Here is a 27,469-nt window from a genome sequence, read left to right on the forward strand (position 1 = left end):
GACAAATTCAAAGACAGGTCACTCTGATCTGGAGTCTGTGTAAGAGTGCTTGTAGGTAAAGTATGATACCCAGATGGTAACACGAACCTCATAATTCATTTCGGAAATATGAATAAAACAAAAATGCTTGAAGAGAAATGCAAATGTAAGAAAAAAATAACTGGGAAATTGAGTTAAAGGCACTTTCAATGTAACAACACACACAAAAAAAAGAAAGAATAAATCCCACTTCAGAATTAAAACTCACAACTGCAAAGCACAAGAAAAGAACCAAAAGCAAAAAAACATGAGTACAGCCAAATAAGAATAGATAGAATGGGATAGAAGCAATTACATGTATCATGAGAGTATGCGGCATTCCTATTGGTGGAGGTTTGATGCATGATTGTTTGTATGAGAGATGTATTGGAATCAGTCCATTCCAATGGAGATGGTAGGACCTATGGCATGCATAAAAACGTTTTTGCATGTAGAGGGCAGCACTGAATGGGAATAGTTATTTATATAAGAGAAGAGAAGTACCTATCAGAAACACATTTTAAGTGTGGGAAAATTCTAACTGTTGACAAACAAAATCATGCTTTAAAATGTCTAGCAATGTTCTTAAAGCATGTTCATTATAAGAAATTGCCTTGTGACAAATACATACTTAAAAACATTGTAAATATTAGTATTTCAACAAATAATATCATAGTTTAAAAAATGCCAGTTATAAAAACAATTTTTTAATAAACGATAATAATGTGCTTAAAAACAAATGGAGGTAATGTACTGTATCGAAATGTTTTTCATGCTGGATATTTTTTTAAATGTGCTAGTGTTTGTTAAAACACAGTTCTTATAATAGAATGTTTTAAGGGTGACATATTTGTTAAAGCTACAGTTTTATTTTATTTTTTTCTAAAGGTGATAATGTTTATGAAAACAGTTTTTGTTATGGATATTTATGCAGCATGGTACTGTTTGTGAAATTACTGTCTTAGTATAATATTAATTATTTTGTTCTTGAATCATTTCTTTTTCATGAAATATCACTTTTTTTTTTTTTTATCAAGATGAAATTAATAGTTTAGGACTAATACTTTTTGTCACATTAGTACATTATAAGTATTTTATGATTTTTTAAACTTGAGGTACAAAGAGAAAAAGTTGTTTCAGAGAAAATGTATATACTGTTCTGCAATGGAAATGAAGCTTCCTAAAAAACAAAGATGAGTAGTTTTCGTAAAACTACTTTATAGAACCAAGCATTTAAACAACGAAATTACAGTACTCAATGTATAATAGTTAGTTATGACTAGGAAACCAGAAAAACAAATTTAAATAAGATGGTTTGAATTGTATCCTTATACATCATACCAAATACATATTGAATCTGATGAGCTTTTGCTATTACAAACTGATACCAGTATTGTAGGATATTTTCTTTAGTAAAGATCTCAACAGCTAAGATCTTCATAGTACTAACTGTTTTAATATCATCAAATAAAGTACACTAGAATTGATATTTTATTTCAAAAGTTGTAAAACTTGGATATGCTAGCTGAAACAGGACCTCTAGTCAACTTATCTAGTGGCCATAACAGTTACTTCCTGTAGTGTATAAATAGTGCCAAGTATGAGATTCAGCTACTGATCACTTTTAATGCTTTTAACACAGAATCAAACATCTACAAAAAACTTATGAAATATTGGGCACAATTTCTTAATATCTTCTAAAGCACTTCCAATACTCTCTTTAAAGTATATATATATACACACACACACACACACGTTTAATACTCCAAACAGTTTGATATTTGTAAATGTTTTAAACAAATGTCTTAGCATGCTAGGTTTGACACATGTAGCACAATGTTAATAAATTAATGTTATTTAGAATACTACAAACAGTTTGATACATTTTATACAAATGTCTTACAATATCACAAACAGTATGACACATTTTACATGTTAATCAAATGTGACTTAAACTACTAAAAAACATTTTTATATGTTCTACAAAATTAAACAAATGTCTTAGAATGGCACAAACAATTTCATACACGTTATACAAAGTTAAACAAATGTCCCTGAAATTTATCACTTTTTTATTTTTCCTGAACATTTACTGGCACTCTTGGCTACAAGTGCTTTCAGAGCAAACCAAACAAGTCCAACATTCTTGTAATACCATGTCCTGAAAAGAAAAATCAATATCTGTAGAACTAATTTTCTTAAAAAATGCCAAACACCATAAAATAACTTAGCTAAAGTTTATGATTATACATTTACAAAATTTTACAAGATATAAAATATTTTTACAGCAGCATAAAGTGATTTTAAAGTGATTTCTAATAAATACTAACAAAAAGTTCAGAATCTGATGTTCTGGGAATAAAATTAGTAGATCCTGCAGTATACAAACATGTGAAAAATGATTTTATTTTGTGCATCAGTATTTTCTTCTACTGTTACAAAGTTAAAAGGTTAATAAATAAAAGCCATTGAATACCTATTAAAACTGCATTGACCATTTCTGTTGATAAGTCATTTTCTTTTAAGCACAATTTCCTGCTACATACACCATAGCACATAAATATTTTAATCAATTTCCTGGAACACAACAGTATAAGTTTTTAATATTGCATTTTTATAATACCATTACTTGAAGCCATAATTTGTACAGAATAAAAGGGGACAAGACTGTTCAATGCCCAAGTGATTTTTCAATAGAAAGGAAGGTCAAAAGCATAATGGCTCTCTATTCGTTATTATCTCACAAAAGTTTTATAGGAGATAGAAGATGGCTTTTAAAAATACTACTATTAAAACTCTTTTTAAAAATAGTCCAGTAAACGACAACAAAGACAGACATGTTTAAAATGATGTAAAATTCTAAAAAAAATAATGATTAGAAACTGTTATTCTGCCTTAAAATGCAGAAAAATTATATTAAAACAACTTTTTTTCATAAAATTGTGAAGCTTTGTTCAGGAAATTCACCTCCTGTATAAATGTAGGCTTAATTTGGAAATGTGTTACAATAGAATATACTACTTTGTATAAAACAAATGTAAACATAGAAGTATCAGCTTACCAATTGTACGTTATATGTTTCTGATGGTTCTCATCCAAAAACTTCTTGTAGAACTCTGACATTTCTTCATATGTTAATGATTGTCTTTCATTTCCTTGTGCTTTTAGTTGAATCAATCTTTCCTGTATAAATTCTTCTTTTCGCTAAGAAAACAAGACAGTGAAAAAAATGAATGCATAAAAAAACAAACATACATTGTGAAATTATAAAAAATTCCATAAACATGTAATTGCAATCAAACAGTAGTGAAACTATTAGAAACAAGTTTTAATTTGTAATGACATAAACTGCTTCTTGGTGTCAGCAACATTTGATATTATAATTCTTCCATTGCATCACTCTGCTACTTTTTCTTGTACTCACTGAAGGCTGACAGACAATTAATACAACCTGAACTTCAGTAAAGAAATCAAGTTAATAAAGTCCAACAACCCAATGATACAAAAGTAGATTGACTGCAGTCTTAAAAAAGAAAATCAAAAAGTGAAGCAGCAAACATCTTCATGACAAAGACTATGATTTAAAATAATAATTTTGTTTTGTAATTTTGGCTCAAAAGAATAGTTCTTCAAATTGTCAAAACTCTATTGTCCATCTCTCAAGTTATCAAGTTACGTGTTGACCACACTTGTACTCCACTCTACAGAAGTGAGGCATAGGAAAAGGTGAACAAACTCAAGTAATATTCACAGAGAAAACAGCTTGGAGTGCAACCCCTTATGTATGGTCAATTTTAACATGATGCTTACATAGACATTTGTACTACCTGTGAACCAGGAGAGTAATTTAAATTGAGAGTGGAAGATAAGTTAATATAGCAAGTGGTATAACAGATTACACTTTTATGTTGAAAAATAGCATCTTAATAATATGACAAGCAGCAAAGGACCTACTGACATAATGAGAAGGTTTAAAATGAAAGTAAATAAAAAACAAGTTTGAATAGTAAAAGATTTAAGAAAATCATTAATTTGAACAGTGAAAAAGTTGAACACAGAAACAGAAGTTAGAAGTAAAAATGGCACACAGCAGTAAAGTGAAGGAAAAGGTAGAGTTTTGAACAAGTTCATAAGTATATGTCACACCTAAAATAGGCAATAAAGCATCCCAAAGGTAGTGTGTGTTTAAACATGTACCTATTAAATTAAGATTATGAGATATCTGAGAAAGATCACTACTGAAGTTAAATTAAAGGAATTTAAGCAAAATGAAAAAAATATATAAAATTGAACCAGTTTCAACAGATGAGTTAAATATACATATATTTCTATATGTATCAGTAAAGGTGTTAAATGTAGCTAAGAAATATGAAATATATTTGTAGGAGATGGTTCATCTAATGCTTATACAAACTGAAATGTTTGATAGTGTTCAGAAGTACTACATCTCTACCAAAGAAATTCTCAGAGTTCCAGCAAAGCACAAGAGAAAATTAAGAGCATGTGTATGATACACTTGAGCAAGGAATTATACAGTAACCTCTGAAACACAATTTGCCTCTTCTTGCTGAATAGAACTTGCTGTGTCAATATCAACTGACCTAAATTTTTTAAACATCCTTCTCTCCACTCTCCTATCCTCCATACAATTTTATACATTTGTCAGGAGATTTCTTATGATCTACCTTGTGGCAAATAGCCAGATTTATTTTGGATCTATAATATGAAACTACAAATCTTATGGGTGAGAAGAAAGGTGGGTTGGAATGTTTTTAAGATACAAGTAGCCACTTGAAATTCAGTTTAATTCTAAAAATATAAAATTCAAAACAGGCAGATTTACCTGTGAAGAATAGTATATCTAATTATCCAAACTGAAAATGATGACTGGGAAACTAATGAATTAGACTATAAAGCACTCCACCAATACCGATTGATAGCTTGTGGAGTCAAGCATGCAAAATTAAAAGCAGAATACAGATATAACTATACAACAGGGGCTAAACCAGCATTTGAAAAGGAGAGTACAAGGCACTTGTTAGGAGTATACTTGTAATTAAGAAGGATTATTAAGTATTGTATAAAGAGATTATCAAGTAGCATTTACCTCAGTGGGATACCTAGTCATCAGGGAAATTTGTACTTGTCCTTTAGGCTAAGCAGAATTATTACACCTGGGTTACCCCTACTTGTTTAAATCAAATTGCAGTGGCATTATAAAGAAAGACAAAGAGCTCTGTAAGATTCCAAAACCTGTTTATTGTGGAAGATTCTTGGCAGAGTTGAATAAGACTGAACAACTCTGGGAATAGAATTACTTTTTCATTCATATAGAAAACAACAAAAACAGCAAACAAAATAATTTAGGTCACTAATTAGTATAATCAGCATACACACAAAGAGAATCAAGTACTACTATTTGAAGCTGAAAATGAGCTTTTGCATGAGTATAATATATATGAAAATAAGAATGATGTACACAATCTGAGAATGGGGGGGAAAAAAAAAAAACGGTATAGAGATTTGTATCCCAACTGTCCTCTTATAATGTTATACACAGCATGCACAAAGAGGTTGGAATATAGATATCTCCAAAGGCATCACCATCCACTAGTTGGCATTCTCTATTCACATACAAAGTTCATTACTCTCTAATGGAGCATCAGTTCACTAAGGTTTCTTATGAAAGTATGCAAGTACTGAATGGCTGATTCCAAACCAAACCATGACAATTTTTTTTGGGGTGTGGGGGCAGGGTAAAGAAATAAGGTTATTCTAAGGTGTCCATATGCTAGCACACATGTCATCCTCTAATGCAGTGGTTCCCAACCAGGAGCACGCACTCTTTTGGGGTGCGAGACAGCGTTCCAGGGAGTGTGAGATAACATTTCAGTTTTTTTTTTGTTTATATTAAGGGTACTGTCCTATATATTCAAAAATTACGTTTGATTTTTATTTCTTTTTTTTTTGTTACAGACGTAGCTTTTTACCTCGTTACGATAAACTACTGTTTCTACCGTCACCGGTGTAGACCGAAATCTTAATGTACAACTGTAAACAAACAACACATGAAATGTAAACGTGACCTAAATACTCGGCACAACTAATTAGGTTACATTCATGAACGCTGTCTTAAAGTGTCTATTATTTATTTATGTTATGTATTCACGTGATCGTGACTCGAGAAACTTCCAGAAGTATCCAGAATTAATCGATGACGTCATGTGACGTATATTTGAGAATGTTCTAGAAAGTTTTGCAGAGTTTATAAACCCATGCATGATGCTTTAGTTGTCAGTGCATTGTTGATTCTGTGTTCATGCAAAAAAACTTCATTATGTCAAAGAAAAGGAAATGGAATGATGATTATGTGAAGTTTGGTTTCACTTGCATCGAAACAACTGAGGATCTGCAAAAACCCCACTGCATGCTTTGTGACACTGTCCTTTCAAACACAAATTTGAAGCCATCTAAGCTGCAGGAACACTTCAACAACCGGCATGGTGCAGCAGCTGTTGCAGGCCGTGATGTTGAATTGTTGAAAGATAGAAGGGCCCACTTTGATTCTTGAGCAACCCTTCCAAAATTAAGTTTTATATCTGCTGACAAACCACTGCTGATGGCTTCATACCACGTGGCATATAAAGTAGCCAAATCAAAGAAGCCCCATACAATTGCAGAAGAGTTGATAAAACCAGGTGCATTAGAAATGGCAACAATTGTTCTGGGAAAAAAAGCCTCAAACAAGCTTAAATTAGTGCCGTTATTAAATAATGTTATTCAAAACCAAATTGGTGATTTGAGTTTGGACATTTTGGACCAAGTTATCACAGATATCAGGGCTGGTCTCTTGAAAATCTCTCTCCAATTGGACAAAACAACTTATGTTGCAAATTGCAGTCAACTAATCGCACTAGTGAGGTATGTCCACGATGGTGCCATAATGGAAGATTTCCTGTTCTGCGAAGATCTGAAAACAACCAGAAAAGAGAAAAGGTGTCTTCCAGTGTGTGAAGGACTTCTTTGCGAAATATGATTTAGAAATCCAAATTATTGGTTTTGTATGTACCGACGGTGCTCCTGCTATGCTAGGAAATAAATCAGAATTTTTTTGCACTGATGAAACAAGAGATTCCGCACTTGCAAGGTACTCATTGTTTTCTTCATCGCATGCTTTGGCATCAAAAATATTGCCTCCAAAGTTGAAAAAGGTCCTTGACACTTCTGTGAAGACCATCAACTGGATTAGGGGTCGCACTCTGAACCACCGCCTCTTCAAGTTGCTTTGTGAAGATTTTGGAGGTGAGCATTCAGTTTTGCTTTTCCACATAGAAGTCCTCTGGCTGTCACGTGAGAGAGCTTTAACGTGCTTCTTTGAACTGCGAGAAGTCAAAACTTTTCTGAAGGAAGGTCACTGTGATCTGCCTGGAGAAATAGAATCACAAGAATTCAACCAAATGCTAGCCTATTTGAGTGATATTTTCACTCGTATGAATGACACGAGTGTATCTCTTCAAGGGAAAAACATAAACATATTGAAATACTGCAAAAAGTTAAATGCTTTCAAAGAAAAGTTACATCTTTGGTGTCGACGAGTTAAAAGAGGGAATCTTTCAAAGAAATTTCATTTCATGCATGGATGACAATTTATTTGTTTGTAAGCCATGTAGGGTTTATGCAACTTTTAGTTTGTTGTAATAATTTTTATTTTCCAAATGTTTCCTTTTGTTTATATGTCATTAAAAACTAATTATAAAAATTTGTTTTGCCCACCTTCACCTTTATTCTTAAATAAATAATTACTGTGAGGAGTGCATGAACATATTAAAATTTTTTAGGGGTGCAGGGCATAAACAAAGGTTGGGAACCACTGCTCTACTGCATAGGAAAGTGGGAGTAAAGACACTTACAGAGGCATATTTGGCCACATGATGGCTTCCTCTTTCCATAACCAGAAATCATCACAAGAAGCTTCAGCACAGAGAGCTTCTTATGAATGTATACAAGTGCTGAGTGATAATTTCAAATCACACATGGTAGTTATCAGAGAGATCATGACAATGTGTTTTGAGGTTAAAATAAAAAAAAATAATGTTTTGAGTCAAACACCCTGAATGGTATCTCTAAAGGGTACTGGGATTTGATACCAATTCATCAAAGTAGCAGGGGTTAAATCCAAAGAGCAAATCTTATTAAAAGGTACAAGTGTTTCAAGATTAAACACATTCTAAAGGATTTTGTACAAAAACGTTGTAACACCTAATAGCTCAGATTGGGCAAAGAAACACAAACAATTCTTACCCTCCTATGCATCTTATGTCACAGGAAAAAAACATTCTATAGCGATACAAATTGGGCAATAACCTGAGAAACAAGGAGTGAGGTCAATAAAGAGCATAAAGATCAAAACATCTTTGCCCAAAGCAAGTAAAATAAAATAGATCTTGACCAACAAGTGACAATGCAAACAACTTTCTAAGGCTTAAAAAAAAGAAAAAAAGAAGACATTTCATGTTGGGCCACATGTAGTATCTGCTTTAAAAAGAAAGAAATTGTATAAAATGGAAATTTTAAGTGAAAAACTATGTATGCAGCATCAAGAAACAGAAAGGCTTCATATATGATACATACAAAAATAGATGTCATTTGGCAAAATGCAAAAAAAAAAGAAGTGACAAAACTCTTAACATATTGGCGACACAATACAAATATCCTACATGTTTTGCAAAGGACTACACAACAAAGTAAATTTCTAGGAAAGTACGAGCAAAAGAGAATGACACCAACTGTGTGAAGTAGTAAAAGGGGCAATCACAAAATGGGCAAAAATGAACATACAGACAAGAGAAAACATGTAGATGAAAAGTCCATTTGGTAGGAAAAACTCGAATACACTTGGAGAAGGAGTTTACCAGAATGTTCACCATACCTGCCAAGGACACAGCTGCTTTACATAGATCGTGAGAACAAGATTTCTTACAATTGCTATAAAACACTAATGTTGTTTTGTTTGAAGGAAGTAACTAGTTTTTGTTTGAATGGGAGTACCAAACAATGACAAGTATAACTGACAGCTAAGAACTCAGAAACACTGATATGAAATACTGCTTTGAAAGAAGTTCACTATCCAGTTGTGTGAGCATGGCTGTTCATTTTGGTAATTCTTGTACTTTTCATAATTATGGAAGAGGGTTCTAGTCTTCTTGTAATTCTGCATGCAGAGCATCACGTCCATGATTCATTGGCTGAACTTCATTTGCTCCACATTCTATTTGTAATTCTAGGAATAGGAGGTGTTACCTTACCTCCTATCTGAATATTTAGGTTTTTTGGTTTGTAATTGAAAGATCTCTGCTTCTTCAGTTTGAGTGATGTGTGAATTGGGTCTGTATGTCCAAGTTCGGTTTGTTGTGTTATGAACTTCTTCAGGTTGGAGGAAGACTTATCCTGTTGGATATTGTTTACCTCCTCTTCATAATTTTGGTGGCTCAACATGTAATATCCTGTACCTTTGAGGTTGAATTTTCTTCATATCATACTTCTATTATAAAGATATATAATACTGTGGTCCCAATGCCCCAGCCATGACACCTTGGATCTATCTTTGGATCCACAGTCCTATAATTCCAACAATGAGATGTGGAACCTTGTCTATGTGGTTTGGGATTGAACAAATATCATAACAGTGAACAATATTGACTCTGTATCCAGTTGTCCTTTGATGACCTCGTTTAGATTTCACTTGATCTGAGCAAAATGTTTACCTGTTCTGGATGTAGTGCAGGCCCACAGTAATAATATCAAATTATTTCATCCATAATCCAGATGAAAACAACCACTGAAGGGAAAAAAACAATTCCTTTCTATCTTGAGGGGGCTGGAGGAAGCAACTGAGATGAGGAAAGCCTATGACCAGTTACCAATCACCCAACTTTTTTGGTACTACAATAACCAAGAATAAAAACCTTCAAGAGAAAAGGTGTGAAGCTCTATGGCCTATTTGTGCAGAAGATCCCAGATGACTTCCTCCAGTAAGGTGTCTCTCTTCAAAAAAACCAAGGAACAAATGAACCAAGATACAAAGGAAAGAGTAGAAGCCTATATCATGACCAAAATGGAAGTCAATAAGTGACTGTGATTCTCAAATTTTGAGCAGGGGACCTGTGATAGACCTCAAACAGTTACAAAGATGAAAGAAAAGAAATCAGACAAATTCTCAAAAACCGAGATTATGCAAAATGAACAGTAGCATTATGTCTAGAGTACCAAATAGATGTAAAAGGTCTAACCTTTGAGAGTCTAAAGAAGGAGTTTACCAAGTGATGGAAAGCCAAGACATGCTGATCCATAAACAAGGAGAACAAAGCATGGTAGTACCATCTCTCAAATAATCTGCAAGTTTTCTTTTATGAACTGCAATGTCAGGCAAAGGTGAAAATACCATGTAATCAGATAAACTAGTTCCTCTCAATAAAGAAAGTGATGATTTATAAGCCATAGGATAAATATTCAAAACATTACAAACATGGCATAACAGTTGTGAAAAAAAATGTGCAAGGGGCAGGATGTCCCTCTGAGGTTTATGAGTAGGTGCTAAGCAAAGGAAGATACTGAAAAAATACCCTAAATTCTCCCTATTATGCCTTCGATCTACCACAAACTCAACCACAGAGTCAACAGGAACAAACACATTAAACCAAAAATAAGACTGCACGTAAAGAACTGTGTCTTCTGTAGATGTTATGTTGTCCTCCCCTCCTGATGCCTAGATAAAGTTCGTATAGGGCAAGTAAGCATACTTATTGTTTAGACATAAATGTACAGACTGTGATTTATTTTATTCAATACACAGGTTGCAAAAGTTGAGATTTTTTGTGACTCAAAGGCCATGTGACAAGAAAACTGAAGCTTAAGTATTCTTTTAAAGGTTTTGTTTGAAATAGAGGAATTAAAACTTACATAATATTTCAAATTACACATTATAATGTTAATTTCCTCGACACACATTGATAGTAAAGTCATTTACTTAAATTTTGAATGAGCTTGGTGACTTTTACAGAAAAGGTTTAACAAGGTGCTCAGAGTGAAAAGGTTAAAAAAATTTCACAACCTTCCCACACATGTACACCTATTATCCTTTTAATTTTATATATGTGTATATTTTGTACATGTACAGAACAAAAATAATATAACCATTTTACAATATCTTGTTGAAAACATAAAATACAATACTGAGTAATTCTCATTCACAAGAAATTAAAAACCCTACCTAAAAACATTGATACCCATAATAATGATAATGATAAAAGTAAAATACTCATTCAGTAATCATATTTTGTGAAAAGTAACATGATACAATACTATGTATCTTACTCAAAAAAACTTTCATTGCTGCCTAATAAAAGTGAATGCTCACAACAATGATAATCTTTTTAACTCAAGATGATACTCATTAAGCACTCATAATGCACCCAAGTCTAATTATATTATCCTTTAATTACTTACAAACCAATTAATCCTATGATATTTTACTAAGAGTTTCTAAAATCAGTAATTAAAATTTTAGTGTCTAATTCTTTTACTTCCAAACAAGATTCTGTGCTCTGACAGACATTTTGCAATGTAAGGATTATATGTATACCTGCTGAAAACCATAATTATGGTCCCTCCAAAACTGTTGATTCCATGCTAAGGTTGCTGCTTTCTTTTCCCGAAATCTCTTCTCTGCCATTGTTTCATTTTCTCGAATAAAGTATACCACTGGTGGAATATTAGAGACAGGATCAGGAGGCCCTATCCAATCATATCTAGTAGCTTTGGGATAGATAATATTCTCTTCTTCATTATCTTTGCAAATATTTTTTTCATTCTGTAAAATTAACATAACAGTACTTGCATTACCAATTTCATTTGAAAATGAGGAGAACCTTAGTCAAAATGTTCATGACTAAAGTCCAACTACAAGAAGAAATTATCAGTAAACTGTAAACACATTGAAAGTAAGTACCTTAAGTCAGCTTATGGTTCAGTAGCAATCTATGTACAGTAACAGGAGTTTCTTAATCAATGTACGCCTAGTTAAATGTTAGAGTAATAAATATACACACCCAAAACCTTTCGTAATGAATAGCTAATGACTATATCTAAAATTTAGTCTTAATATCAATAAAACATTTTTTTTTCAATATTTGGACTAAAGTCAACAGACTTCCATACAAAATGCATTAAGTGAAAAGTGAGTTACCTTCAATATTATCAAGATTTATATTTTTCTTTTAGTTGCCAAATATAAGTTTGTGTTTGATTATAAAAGAATTTTTTAAAGATAATTACGATTATGTGTCACCTATCATATTTCTTCAACAGATGACTTGTCACTGTAATAGTTGTTTTAAAACTATACAAGAATCTTTAAGAATTTAAAGTCTTAAAACATATACACAAAATAACAAATTTTATCAAAGAATACTTCTATCACTTCATTGTAGATGAGAGAAAAGTCTGTTACTATAGTTCTATTTAATCATCGTTTTGCTTGTTTCTCTAACATTACTTCCTGTTATTGGACTTATTTGAATATTCTGCTAATTCATATTTTTTTTACTGTTTTTTGATTATTATTTTTCTGCACAGTTACTTTAATTCTTGATTCAAATAACACAAAATATGGGCATTGACTTTTCATATTAATCTTTGTCAAACCTTACTCAACTGAAAAAATTACAATTACATACAGTAGATGTATGTACATATGCATCAACTGTGTTACGTTTTAAGCTCTTATTTCATTTACTAGAATGCAAGATGCACTGTTTATGAAGACAGTGTAATAACATCTCATTTATTTTGGCTGCTGCTACTATCTGTGATTTCTGTCCTATTCCTTCTTCTTATTTCACTCTCAGGTATACTTACTTGAATAGTAATCAGGGAAGGGGAAAGTGCAAAAATGGTCTCATTTGGGTGTTGTGGAAAATATTAGTTGTGCTCAAGATGTAACAAATATATTATTTTTTATTTTGTCTAGTTTGCGAGATGTAATAAATGGGTGTTGTTTTAACAGTTTATGAAAGGTGATACATCAGTAAAGTGAGTTATTTTTAATGTAAAGGTTTAAAATATGGAGTTTGAGTTATTTTTTAAAATAGCTCAATTCAAATTTAAAGAGTGGATTATTTTTATCATAGTTGTATAGCTTTTGGTTAAAAAAAAGAGATGTAATCTGCATGCACTTGGAAAAGGAAATATACACATTGAAACTATTGTAAAAGTTGCTGGATACATAAATGTTGGAGTTTCTTTTGAAGAGAAGTATAGAGAAAAACAATCTTTATTGTTGGCCCTACTGTTTAGACAAAAACTGGACAACTTTTCAAACTTATATAACAATTATATATGTACACAATATATAAACACACACACACACAAACAAAAAGGTTGACTGAGAAGTTGTACAATGAGTAATAGTACACAACTTTAACATTCATGTTGCTTTAGTCAAGAGAAATGAAGATTCTAGATTACTATGATGTTCAATGAGACATGGTTTAAGCCTAAAGAAGCGTATGCAGTTGACTTAAAGGAATGGATCTAAGCTTCTGGCAGTTGATGAAGGAAATGGGAATGTTATTGAGAATTTGGTATAAACGTTTTTTTAAATATATTTTGTAGTAAGCTCATAGTAAAATGTACAGGAAAGGTAGTACTAGAAGTTACTTATTTGGTACTTTTTAAGGAATACTTAAAGGAGACTCATAGTGGAATGTTTAAGTATTTTTTAGAAAAACTGTCAAATATACACATTCTGAGAGTAATTAATTATTGAAGTATATTGGAGAGATCTCAGTTACATACTTTTAATTGGTGCTGTAAAACACAACTCTCATTCTAGGAACATGTACATATCACATCTAACTATAATATTTTTAATCTACCATTTAAATTTTTAGCTCTACACTGTTCCTATTATCTTCTAGTCCTAACCCAAACAACATCCCAGAGTTATGGTACATTGAACAGGCTGCCCTAATACCTTCTTGTATTTCATAGTAGATTTAGTGCAGTAGCTTGACAACTGGTATGTCCCTTTAAGAATAATCACTCCATGTATATTTGGCAAAGTAATGCTTTAGACAATATAGTAATGTAGCTTTTATTTGTAAACTTTGACTTTATTACAGTTAAATATATATACACACACACACACACACACACAGCTGATTAATTAGAAAACCAGTTTAATATTAAAAAATAATACAATCCTAAATTGGTGTACCTGAAGATGATTATCATTAAAAAGGTTGGTCAAAAATGTACTTTAGGAACACAAGTCAGAGAGTTAATCATTTGGCAAATACCAATTATTGCCTAACTTTTCTCACAAATTAATAAAAAATTTAAAGAGTGAATGAAAAATTGGCTTTAAGACAAAGAAACAAGTACTGATAAATATGGATTTTAACTGCTGCAAGCTATCAGGTGTCTGTTTTCACACAACAACAACCTTGGTTATCACTTAGATCAATAATTTGAAAAACAGTACAGTTTACACCTATAACATTTAAATTTATGGATATACTAAGATTACAAGATTGATTCCATCACTATTTCAAAAGTATTGAGAGAGTGATCTCATTACACAGTTCTTTATGCTACCTATGAACAAGAGTAACATGTTTTTAACCACTAATTAAGTAAATAAACAAAATAACTGAAAGCCAATTTACAAAAATATACATTTAAATACCCACCTAGTTTCAGTATACCATTTAAGCAATTTTCAAAGGCACAGGAAAAAAAATATATATAAACAGTAGGTCAAAACTAATTGGGTACTAAAATGTTTGTTTTACATATAACGTGATTTTTTGTTTGTATTATTTTTACTTAATTTGTGTTTAAAAAAAGCTGTTCATCTTGACAACAGTAAATATACCAGAGGTGTGTGTGTGTGTGTGTGTGTGTGTGTGTGTGTGTATATATGAAAGGTTTTTTTTTCTCTAACTAGGCCCAGGCAATACAATTTATGAATCTACACTTACACATTAGCCCAAAAATCTATTCCACCTTCATCAGGTTTATAAATTTCTAATAGTTACTTCTTACAGAGTTGTAATCTGTCATATTTTCTCCTGTTTTAGCTACCATCAAAACTGTTAAAAAATGTGCTACTTTTTAAACAGTATCACAACGGTAAGCTATTCTCTCTAGTGTTTTAGCTACTATCAAAACTGCAGTTAAAAAGAAAAAAGAAAACAGTTTCACAAATATAAAGCTGTTCTTGAAAAATCTTTCTATCCCATGTATACTAGTAGTATTTCTTCAACCCCTTTCCAACATTTCAATGTCTTCCCTAAGATAAAGCTGAACACAGTACTCCTAATATGGCTTATCCAATGAAATAGTAGCTTTTTTAGAATTCTGTTCAACATTCTTATAGATACAACTGAAAATCGTTTATGTCCTACAACAACAGTACATTGCTTGAATGACTTAGGAGACTGATCAATTAAAAAAACCAAAATTTTTCCTTTCATAAAACTGTTATGGTTATTCCCATCAATATTATACTTATAATTCAAATTATTATAAGTCACATAATTACATTAATTATAATTAAAAACCATTTATTTGTCAAACTCACTAAATGATCTATATCCTTTCATCAAGAAACAGCATCCTCCTCACAATACTCAAGACCCAAATATCATCAGCAAATTTAAGTAGGTTTTTAACATTCCTTCATTCTATGTCATTGTTGCAAATAAAAAAACAGAAGTACTACAAGTATAATGGAGCCTTACGATATCCCATTTGTGACATTAATTAATTTTCAGTGAACTCCAATTTTCACAACCCTCTACTTTCTAACCTCCTACCACTTTTCCATCCAGTGAAGAAACTTATCTTCTATGCCTATACTACAGTGAAAAGCTTTTAGCATATCTTTTATAAGGCTCCTTCTCAAATGCTTTTTTGAAAATACAGATATACCAAATTCATATTACCTTCATCTACATAAGTATTAATCTTTTCAAAAAATGTCCAAAAATTATTATAAAGTAAAGCAAGATTTTTCCTGAGTGACTACCTATGGTTTACTACACAACAAAATTTCAAACTTTGTCAAATTACTTTGCAAAAGCATTTTTTTATAAAATTTCATAAACTTTTCCTACAACCAATACAAAATTAATAGGCTTATGATTGCTGAGCCAATTGTTATCACCTTCCTTGAAAAGAAAAGTCACATCAGTTAACTTCCAAATGCTCTAGCACCTGCTAAATATTCAAACATCAATCAAAAGCTTATAAAAAAAAAATATAACAGTAAATGTCTAATATATCCAATTCTTAGCCACGTATAAAATTCGTAGAGAAAAATCATTTGTTCCAAGTCTTTTCATTCCTTACAATTTCAAATTTGTTTTCTTAACATGCTTAGAATTAACGTGATTAGTTTTAACTCAGTTAAAAGGTGGCAAAAATTAATAACAGCATTAACAACAGATTCCAAACTTAGGCTCTTGAGCTTTACTCTTATTTTCAGTTCTGAATTCAAAAAGTTTAGTTTTACATATTTACTAATGGAATTTTAAAACTAAATACCTGACAATCACGATTGTTTGAATCGCGTCCAAGTCAGAGAATGTTTACCAAAGACGTTACGTCAAAATTGTGTAAGTTCTAGCAACTCTACCAACTTTTATCATAACATTTGAGTTTATAACATACAACTGCTACCCAGAAGCACAGCGTTATATCTCCGAACTTATAATGCTACAAACCGGGTTTCGAAACCTCTGGTGGGCAAAGCAAAGATAGCACATTGTGTAGCTTTGTGCTTAATTTCAAACCAACAAACAAAATCACGTACGATAAAATGTTACTCTTTGGCCTATGTTTAAGTTGTAAAACAGGACCACCGCTTAACTTATATATACATAATCCAAACCGTACCCACAAAGTTTTTTGACTACTTTACCTCATGAAACCCCTTTTTAGTTTTTTCAGATCTTCTATGAAAGTTTCTTCTACAAGTGCTACCGAAGATACCAAGTCTTACTCTCATTCTAATCATCTCTCACACAACACTCAACAACGTTTATGCAAATTAAACATGCAGTGTCTGTCTTACGAACCAAAATAACTTAATACGACATTGTCTGTTTTTACTTTTACTGCTTCGGGTATATTTTTCAAAATAAATGGATCATGTACAACAGAGACTTCTCACTTCATCCTTGACAGTTTATTTATTTGTAGTAATTTTATTATTAATAATTTGTTTCTTAATTTATTTAGTCACGTGGAAATGCTAAATGAACTACTCCTCATGAATTAGGGGTTGTTTCATACTCTTCCGTGCATGGCATGTCCAGGTGCTTAAGGCACTCGACTCAAAATCCGAGGGTCGCAGGTTCGAATCCCTGTCGCACCAAACATGCTCACACTCTCAGTCGTGGGACCATTATAATGTGCAACCAATCCCACTGTTCGTTGGTAAAAGAGTAGTCCACCAGTTGTCGGTGGTTGGTAATGACTAGTTACCTTCCCTCTAGTCTTCTAAATTAGTGCTAAATTAGGGACAGCTGGCGCAGATATCTCTCGTGTAGTTTTGCACTAATTTCAAACCAAACGTGTTTGGCGTTGTACGTGAATATAGGTAACACTTGTATATTATGTAGTTATATACTTCACTTTATGTTGTAGTGCGAAAGTCCTACACATTACAGGTAACCGGCCAGGTGGGTTAAGGCGTGCGACTCGTAATCTGAGGGTCGCGGGTTCGCATCCCCGTCGCACCAAACAAGCTCGCCTTTTCAGCCGTGGGGGCGTAATAATGTGACGGTCAATCCAACTATTTGTTGGTAAAAGAGTAGCCCAAGAATTGGCGGTGGGTGGTGATGACTTAGCTGCCTTCCCTCTAGTCTTACACTGCTAAATTAGGGACGGCTAGCGCAGGTAGCCCTCGAGTAGCTTTGCGCGAAATTCAAAAACAAACAAACAAACAAACATTACAGGTAATTGCATTGATATATAAACACTTTCAATGGATTAACTGACTAGAAATGCATTAAACTATAAAATACTTATATAATCCGTTTGTTTATTTTCAGAGCAAAGCCATCTTGAGCTGTCTGCTGTATCCTTCACAAGAAATGGAACCCTGGATTTTAGTACTGAAAGCATGCAAACTTACCCTTGTCACATGGGGGACAATACTCTTTTGAATAAATATTTAATAATTTGGCTTAATTATATGATACACTACAAGGCGAAAGTATGTGGACACCCCTTTTAATTAGTGAGTTTAGCTATTTCAGCCACACCCATTGCTAACTGGTGCATAACATTAAGCATACAGCCATGTAATCTAAATAGACAAACATTGACAGTAAAATGGATGGCACTGAATAGCTCAGTGACTTTCCAACAAGTCAGTTCGTGAAATTTCTGCCCTTCTAAAGTTGCTCCGGTCAACTGTAAGTGTTGTTATTGTGAAGTGGAAAAGTCTAGGAGCAACGTCTCGTGGGAGACTATACAAGCTTACAGAACGGGACTGCCGAATGCTGAAGTGCGTAAAAATCGTTTGTCCACACTTGTAACGCTCATACCGAGTTCCAAACTGCCTCAGGAAGCAACGTCAGCACAAGAACTGTTCGTTGGGAACTTCATCAAGTGGGTTTCCATAACCGAGCAGCCGCATACAAACCTAAGATCACCTGACGCAATGCCAAGCGTCAGCTGGAATGGTGTAAAGCACACTGCCATTGGATTCTGGAGCAGTGGAAACGCATTCTCTGGAGTGATGAATTACACTTCACTATCTAGTAGTCTGACGGACGAATCTGAGTTTGGCGGATGCCATGAGAATGCTATCTGCCTGAATTCCTCTTGCCAACTGTAAGGTTTTGTGGAAGAGAAATAATGGTCTGAGGCTGTTTTTCATGGTTTGGGTTAGGCTCTTTGGTTCTAGTGAAGGGAAATCTTAATGTTACAGCATACAATGACATTCTAGAGAATTGTGTGCTTCCAACTTGTGGCAACAGTCTAGGGAAGGCCCTTTTTTGTTTCAGCATGACAGTGCCCCCGTGCACAAAACGAGGTCCATAAAGACATGTTTTTCCAAGGTTGGTGTGGAAAAACTTGACTGGCCTGCACAGATCACTGATCTCAACCTCATTAAATACCTCTGGAATGAATTAGAACGCCGACTGCGAGCCAGGCCTTCTCGCCCGATCTCACTAAAGCTCTTGTGGCTGAATAGGAGCGAATCCCCGCAACAATGTTCCAAAATCTAGTGAAAAGCCTTCCCAGAAGAGTGAAGGCTGTCATAGCAGCAAAGGCGAGACCAACTCCATATTAATGCCATGGTTTTTGAATGAGATATTCAACAAGCACATACGGGTATGATGGTCGGGTGTCCATATACTTTTCGCCACGTAGTGTATGTCTAGTAGCTAGTTACGGGTGGTCTTTTGGTGAGAAGTACTTAAAACAATTTTCAACAAGTATGAAATAGAGATCTTATAGAGCTAAAAAGCCAGTTCCTTTTATATGATTTTTTTGAAGTAAATAAACGAACGATGCAAGAGTTGGCTCCCAGTGGCTCAGCGGTATATCTGCGGACTTACAACGCTAAAAACCGAATTTCGATACCCGTAGTGAGCAGAGCACAGATAACCAAATATGTAGCTTTGTGCTTAATTCAAAAGAACAACAACATCATACGATTTTTGTATTATTTGCAATTTTCTTTTTATCTGTGTAGGCGCATATTGATTCATGCGGGAAATACACATTCTGTAACGGATATGCATAGTATATTTTAATAATTCTGGGATAAATTTTATTCCATAAGACGCGAGAAGAAAAACACTATAAATTATAATAAATTAACAAGTCTAAATTAAAAGTTTTCCAGTTTAGTTTATCACGGGCGAAGGACGACTGCTTGAAACGTCGCATATAAAATATACTGGAAAAAGTTTCACCTAGATGTGTCAGTTTATTTTTTATCTCTTAACCATTTTTTAGTAATGTTTTGTGTTATTTTTGTTCCTGTTACACTCTTAACACTGTCCGTTTATTTCTAGACCTTAGTTGGAGTTTAATTACATGCTTGGTCCACGTTATTTCTATGTCGTGGGTCAACTATATATATATAATTGCTTAAGTGAAAGCCTGAACTAGTTTGTTTTGAATCTTGCGCAACAATACACAAGAATATCTGCACTAGCCGCATCTAATTTAGCAACCAAACACTAGAAGGAAGGCAACTAGTCATCATTATCCACCGCCAACTCTTTTACCAACGAATAGCGAGATTGACCGTACCATTATAACGTTCAAACGGATGAAAGAGCGAACATGTTTGGTGGGAGAGGGATTGCGAGATTAAGCGCCATAACTACCTGACAATGCTGGGTTCAGGAAGTCTGATAAAGTGTTCCATTTACGAAATCACTCGGGTAGGTGTCTATACCGGGTTTAGTTCATTTAGAAAGAGGAACTAATTGTGTTTTACAATTTTATTTTTTGCTGTTTTTGACAGTATTCGACTATTCTTCCAAATAACCAAGATTGTAAATATTTAGTGAAAGCCAACTCTTCCACATTACTATATCGCCCTAACACCGAAAAGCAAAAAGTTGGGTCGGTAAATGGCATATTGCTAACATTAATCATGGATAAGATAGGGCTAACCACCTCTACATGGGAATCTTCTTCATCAGTAGTAAGAAACTCCGAGTAGGTGCCATCTGCATTAAATTTACATTTCCGATTTTCCAAGAAGTTTGATAGCTAGCGAATCATATCGTATAGTATACTGTTCCACTTTCAAAATGCGGAATTTTAAATCGTTTGACACAGTGTTGAAAGCTGTCAACACATCAAGAAAGCAGGCGATAATGCATTCTTTCTTCATCCAAACTACCTATTACGTTTTAAGTTAACATAAGTAATCTGTTGTTTGGTGAAATCTTTTGAACCATACTAGACTTCAAATAAAACAAAGAGTCTTAAACATGTTATTCCTAGTTTTTCGCTTTTACAGCTAATTCCCCTCCGGTTTCATATGTTATGGAACATAACATTAGCTTGGTTGCAATAGGTTGGGATGTACCCGTAGTTTAGTGATAAATTAAGAGTTGCTGTTACGCGATCATTCCATGCGTGACTTCTTCTTAGAAGAATAAGCTTAACTCACTGCGAATTTTCTTCCAAAGAATAAACTCCTGATCATGTCTTTGACTAAACTCATTAGTTGCTCCAAAATTGTGCATATATTATACTTCATCACACGTTTGACAAGCATGCATGGGATGGTGTTTGATGGGTTTCAACCGATCCCCTATTTCTGTGATGTAAAATGTATGCTTATGTAGACAACATTGTGTCCTACCAGCCTTGAAGACCTATAACTCGTACTATAAAGCTGGATTATAGAGACACCACCTACTTACCCTTAATACATTGTAATAAAAAGAATTCTCAAACTACATTATTTTGCAAACATTCTCTGCCCTTGGTGATTTCACATAGTATCTTGTGATATGGAGTTTGTTCATGAATATAGTTGGAGTCCCATTGGTGCCAATTCAGTAAGCATTGGGATGTTCAGGCTATTTGCTGACACCACTACGTTTCTCTAAATTTCTATGGTCCTGGATACGAGGTGTAATTATGAGATCATGTTAGGTATGCATGGAATTTCTTAGCAAGATGCTATTCAACCTCTCATTCCCAAATAAAAATGGTATCATTGTTCTCATGAAAGCTTTGTGTCCAGAAGTCTGTCTTCTCCTAGACTTTGTCATATTTTCTGCCCAAGTCCTTACTACCACTGCAAGTTCCTCGTTTCCATCATAAATTTTGTGGTCTCAGAAAGTTACCTTTCTTGATAACATGGTTTATAAATGTTGCTACCTCAGATTCAACAGAAAAAGAAGCACATTCAAAATAAACTCTTAGGATAAATCCACTGGTAATAAGACTAAAATGTTTTTTTTTAAAATGAATTTGTGGTATTTGGCTACACTGATGTCCAGCAAAAAGGTGAGGTACGCATCTTCTCCACACCCAACATTTTGCATACTACTAAAACTAATTCCTTGATCTATGTGAATTTCTTCAGACATGCTAAATCAGGCTATCTAGTACTCTGCCAACACATCAACTGTGGATTGTACTAAAGAATACGTAAATAAATAAGCTTTCACTTACTCAGTGAAGTGTTCAATAACAACCAGAACATACAAGTTATTTTACTGTCTCTCTGGGAGAGGAAAATCAATAACAAGGGCATTTTCTGCAGAGGAGAATTAACAGTTCTCTGTTAAAATATACCTTGATTAGGCCATTTTCCTTTGTGCATTACACACTATGCAGTTTTAACACAGGAACCTAACATTTCAAGATATATACAAGTATTAGATCCACCATCACATACCACCACAGTGTGAAACAGCTTGGTGGCTTTCAGTCTTCCAAGTTATGCAAAATCTGGATGATTTACTCTCTCAGAGAACTGAAGACAACTAGCTGCAACACAAGCTGTGAAACCACATCTAGGTGGTTTATAATAGTGACACAGAAGTCAATAACATATGCCTAATTGTTCACAGAAGTACTGGAAACCACATGCAGCAACAGTAAATTCCTCAAACCATGCTTCCTTTTTGATGCACGGCAACAAGAACACACAACCTGCTCTCCAGTTGTTCTTTCTATAGCTCTTGGAGTGTTAGTTTGGCATTCAAACTAATGGAATCTCTGACAGCATGATTCAATGTCACAACAGTTAAAATAGTTTTGAATCAAATAAAGTATCCAATGTCAGGAATTCAATTCAATTACTTACCATACATCAAGACTGTCTGCATTTCCATGTTGTGTGCCTGGATTAAGCCACATAACTATACACCTGCAAATTTCTGATTCCTTAGGATTTTAAAAATTCATAAACCACTTCAGTGGCACATGAAACATTATGTTAGTGGTTTTTTACAGAGATTACAAGAGCACTGTAGTAACTGTGTACTTTTTAATTTTATACAAGAGTTGTACATGAAAAAATCATAAACTCTGTTGTTAATCAATAATATTGTGACACTCAACAGACAACTGTCTACAAACATTACATTAATATATACATTTTTAATGTTGTGATTAACAATGTATATTATACATAAGCACAGAAGTTCAGCATCCATCTTAATTTCATTGGTTAAAATTTATTGTTGTTGTAAAACAAAAAGTACTCAAAACTCAAGGTAAAAGCATATTAAGAAGTAGAGATGTGTGAATGAAATCAGTAAGCACAACACAACATTAATTTTGTTAGCTAAGGTCTTCCACATGATATTTTATTTGCTTTCCATAAAGCCTAATTATTCCCACAAGAGACACGTGAAGTCTGTACATGATACTTCCTCATTCGTCATGACTACTATCACACTGTCAAAACAGAAGAAACGTATCCCTGCATCTATTGACTTAAAACCTTCAGGTTCTACAATCTCCACCATCAACGTCTTCGAAATAACCCACTAGTCCATGACTGCACAAGACGTTTCTGCTTCTCTTCTTGAAGTTCTTTCATTTGTCGTTCTTGTTCCTCCTGAAAAGTTTTTCACAAATGTTAACAATATTTTAACTTCCAAAGTGGTAAAATTACTGTAACTACACATTTATTATTATATTAAAACAAGTATTTCATACCAGTAACTTACATTAAAACTGATGTTATGTGACTTAGTAATATGATAAATAGTACAATATACTCTTAATACTATATTAGAAACAACAAGATCATGACATCTATATACAAATTATTTATTGAGAATAAAGACCCTCCATTTCAACAATTTCTCTGATAATGGTTGGTTGTGATCCAACATAGCATGTAGGAAGTTTTTAATAAAGCCTGGTACTTTCAACATTTTGAAAAGTATTATGCATATTTAAACACTCTGAAGTATCCTAAAATAATCAAATGGTTCCACTATACCTTCTTATGGGGTAACAAAAGTCTTTGAGCTTATGGCCATGTTGCAAAATAATAGTTGTGAAATATTAATGGCAGTCATTGGAAGGAATGGTGCAGACAGAGACAGGAGCAGATATTAACCTAACTTGATTATCCAGTGAGGTCAAAAGATGCTTCACATAATGTTAAAAAAACTCTGATGGAGGTATAAAGAGAAATGTCTACACACACACAGTAGTAGTGGAATGTGGTGCAGCAGCATACACCTCAGATGAGGTAGAAGACAACAACTTTTGAACCTCTGGATAAGAAAATATTATTAACGGTTTTTCTTTGTGACTCTTTCTTCTCTACCCATCTAGAACAAAAATGAAAGAGGGATTGAAACTACTACAGTTGATGTAGGATCCTCTAAAAACTTGTTAGAACAGAAAAAAGTAACTTATGGAATTTCAAGTGTGAAATCATTACCATAACAATATGCCAGGAGTAAAACATGCAGAAAATACAAAAGTATCTTCTACATACACCTTGTTAAACATTTGATATCCAACTAAATAAGAATCCTTTACATAAACTAAGTCCTGAAGTCAACACTATTAACAAACACAACATCAAAACCATCTATTACTGGGAAACAGCTGAATCCATTGGATAGTGGTGTTTCTTTCTGTACCTAGAATTCCATGTTTCCATCTCATAACAGTCTATCTTTGGAATATACAACTGAAAATGGTTACACATTAACAGCTAAAGCTCAAAGGGCTATTTAAAACATTATATTAGACACGTAATTAAACTAATAGGAAAAGATTTGAAAAGGAAATTTTGGACAATAATTAGTTATTATATTCCTTAATCCATTGGAGAAACTTCTTAACCTTAATTCTACAGATGATTATGATACTTAAGCCCATTATTGCAGAGGTTTTTCATGACCTTTTGTAACAATTTTAATATCCAGTCATTTTGACCATGGCTATCTCTGTAAAAAGCCATTAACCACATACTGTAACTGAGTGTAGTAATTTGCTGTCACCATAGAATTCACCATAATGAAGACAAACTTCATGTTCAACAACCACAACTATATACAAACAAAACTAAGGTCTATGCTGTGTAAAAACTACACTGACAAACACCACACCAACATTATTTATAAAATACAATGTGATAACTGCCAAGACTTCTATATTGAAGAAACAAGTAGAAAAATGGAAACCAGATTCAAAGAACACAAAAAGTCGCCTTCACACATTTTCAAACACTGCAAATCAAATAAACACAACATAACCATAGAAAACACCCAAATACTAAATAAAGAAACAAACATAAACAAATGCAAAATTAAAGAAGCCTTACTTATACAACTCAAGCCCAAAATAAACCAATACAAAAGAACACCTTTATACCTATATTGATAAATATAATCAAACATCTAAGCATGCCCTCTACATTCCTACACCTAGTTACACAACGTCCTTCAAACATGTGGTCAGCTATCGGTCAGTTACCTCTTTCTTCCTTTGTGAACCTGACGATGACCGAAGAAGGTCAAAACGTTGTTGCTCCTCTGGATAAAAAAAGTTTTCTCAACCCAAATAAGCCTTACAATATTTAAATATTGTTTATAACACAAGATGATTATCAACAAAAGAGACATGCATCAATATTTGGATAACTTTTATATCCTAGCATATCACTGTTGTTTGCTTGTTTTTCATTCATTTCATTCTAACAAGTATACACAAAAAAATCAGTTTACATTTCACAGGATAGGAAGAAAAATGCAAGCAGTTTTTATGAGTAACACATCATGCATTATTCCATTCTGTGAAGAGAAATGGTCCAATAATATATCTTGTAAAGCACTAAAACTAATATAAATATAGTTTATTTATATCATTCTATTTTATACATAAAAACTTATCTTTGTCCTATACAACTATTACAAATTGCAGAGGTTAGAGCATATGATAACTTTCTCTGTGTTCAATTACTACAGGAAAGTTTTTGTATGAAGGAATTAATCTATCAAAGCTATTACATGGACAAAATAAATAACCTTACATATAAAACTGTTAAGTTCAATTATTACCCATTGACAGCATTCAAATAATCTAAAACCATTAATAACTGATTTTAAACACTTTGTATAAGAAACTTCATGATCTACAAAGAAAAAGTTTGGAAATTTCCATTCAGTATAACAGGGTTATATAGACAAGAGAGTAACTGAAAGAAAACAGTTCAAAGTTTCAGATATATCTGGTTCTGACAAGTTTAAATACAAGAGTTATGAAAATTTGCTAATAGTTAAATTTTACAGTTCTTGATATCATCATTTAAAAAAAAATTAGTTTCTAAACTACTTTCATTTAAAGTTCTTTTTTTCTTCTAAATTTATGCATTTCTGGCTTTGTTTTGTCTTTTCACAAGTTGTCTCTGTGCAGGTTGGAAATATTATTTACATGATCTGAATAAAAATTGTAAATTAGGGTTAGAATTTAATTTTTCTTTAATTATTTTACCCACAACAAATGTTTATAAAACATATTCAAAGAAAGCTTAAAAGCTTGAGATTACAATTATAATTTTATTTTGGAGGAAATTTGTTTAGATACATCATAAATAATTTTTCAGAATTTGATATTGCACATTTTTTCTGATTGTGACATGGAATGCCCATGTTAGGAAATGTTAAATTGTTTTACATCTGTTTCAAATAGGTTATTCCAAAAAATACTGAGCTATTTACTACACTAACTGACTATATATTGAAAAAGCAAATCAAAAACACATTGTACCTGTAATCGTCTTTGGTTTTCCTTAAACACCCCTAAGGGATCATCAAACTGTCTATAGTAATCTAAAACAGATCGCACATCTTCAACACCACTTGTGGCAACAGCTATAAGAGACAGTGTATAATTGTTTTAAACTGAACACTTTTCATAATAAATCAAAAATTATTTGCAATATTTAATTGCATAAAAACATTAACTTTCTATGATTAAAAATATCCTGTAGAACCAACTAAATAAAATCCTACCCATAGAAGTTTACAGAATGTTTTTTACTCAAGATCTTTATGAACTTATCTTTATTCTAATTCTGAAGGACAAAACATTTTGACATCACTCATAAATGAAATTGTCTAGAACAGTAAGATTTTACTATGATGTTAATGTATCATATTCAAATAGTAAACAATTGTTTTGAACTATGAGAAAAATCCTACCTCAGAGATAAATTGACTATATTTTTATATGAAATACTCTTTTGAGCATCTATAGAACTAAATACTGTATGTTAAGGAAACCTTTAGAAAGATAAAATTTCTGCTTAAATTGAAAATCTATACCCACAATGGGCTCAATTAGAAACCAAAGTGTTTTAAAATTATATTTTTTATGACATTTAATAAATTAACACTGCATGATATTATGTACTGGG

At 32.9% G+C, this 27,469-nt stretch overlaps 2 protein-coding genes across 3 annotated transcripts in view; both read right to left on the bottom strand.

The window, feature by feature from the left end:
* Window positions 1-1,218: 1,218 nt before the first annotated feature.
* On the bottom strand, window positions 1,219-17,233 carry Coa8 (Cytochrome c oxidase assembly factor 8). The gene is made up of 4 exons (XM_076501160.1): window positions 17,003-17,233; window positions 11,660-11,887; window positions 3,080-3,222; window positions 1,219-2,179 (listed from the first exon to the last, which is right to left on the bottom strand). The coding sequence occupies exons 1-4, from the start codon at window positions 17,096-17,098 to the stop codon at window positions 2,083-2,085; spliced, it is 564 nt and encodes a 187-aa protein (XP_076357275.1). The 5' UTR covers window positions 17,099-17,233; the 3' UTR covers window positions 1,219-2,082.
* A 6,126-nt stretch (window positions 17,234-23,359) lies between these two features.
* The window catches only part of LOC143250513 (mitochondrial import inner membrane translocase subunit TIM50-like), a 42,193-nt gene continuing 38,083 nt past the window's right edge, over window positions 23,360-27,469 (bottom strand). For both annotated transcript variants that reach the window (XM_076501162.1, XM_076501161.1), the window contains 2 exons: window positions 26,821-26,924; window positions 23,360-23,644 (listed from right to left, as the gene is read on the bottom strand). In XM_076501162.1, the coding sequence (XP_076357277.1) occupies window positions 23,552-23,644; window positions 26,821-26,924 (197 nt within the window). In that variant the 3' untranslated portion in view covers window positions 23,360-23,551. The remainder of the gene's footprint in view (window positions 23,645-26,820; window positions 26,925-27,469) is intronic.

The sequence above is a fragment of the Tachypleus tridentatus genome, chromosome 5 (assembly GCF_004210375.1).
Source record: "Tachypleus tridentatus isolate NWPU-2018 chromosome 5, ASM421037v1, whole genome shotgun sequence".
Lineage (NCBI taxonomy): Eukaryota > Metazoa > Arthropoda > Merostomata > Xiphosura > Limulidae > Tachypleus > Tachypleus tridentatus.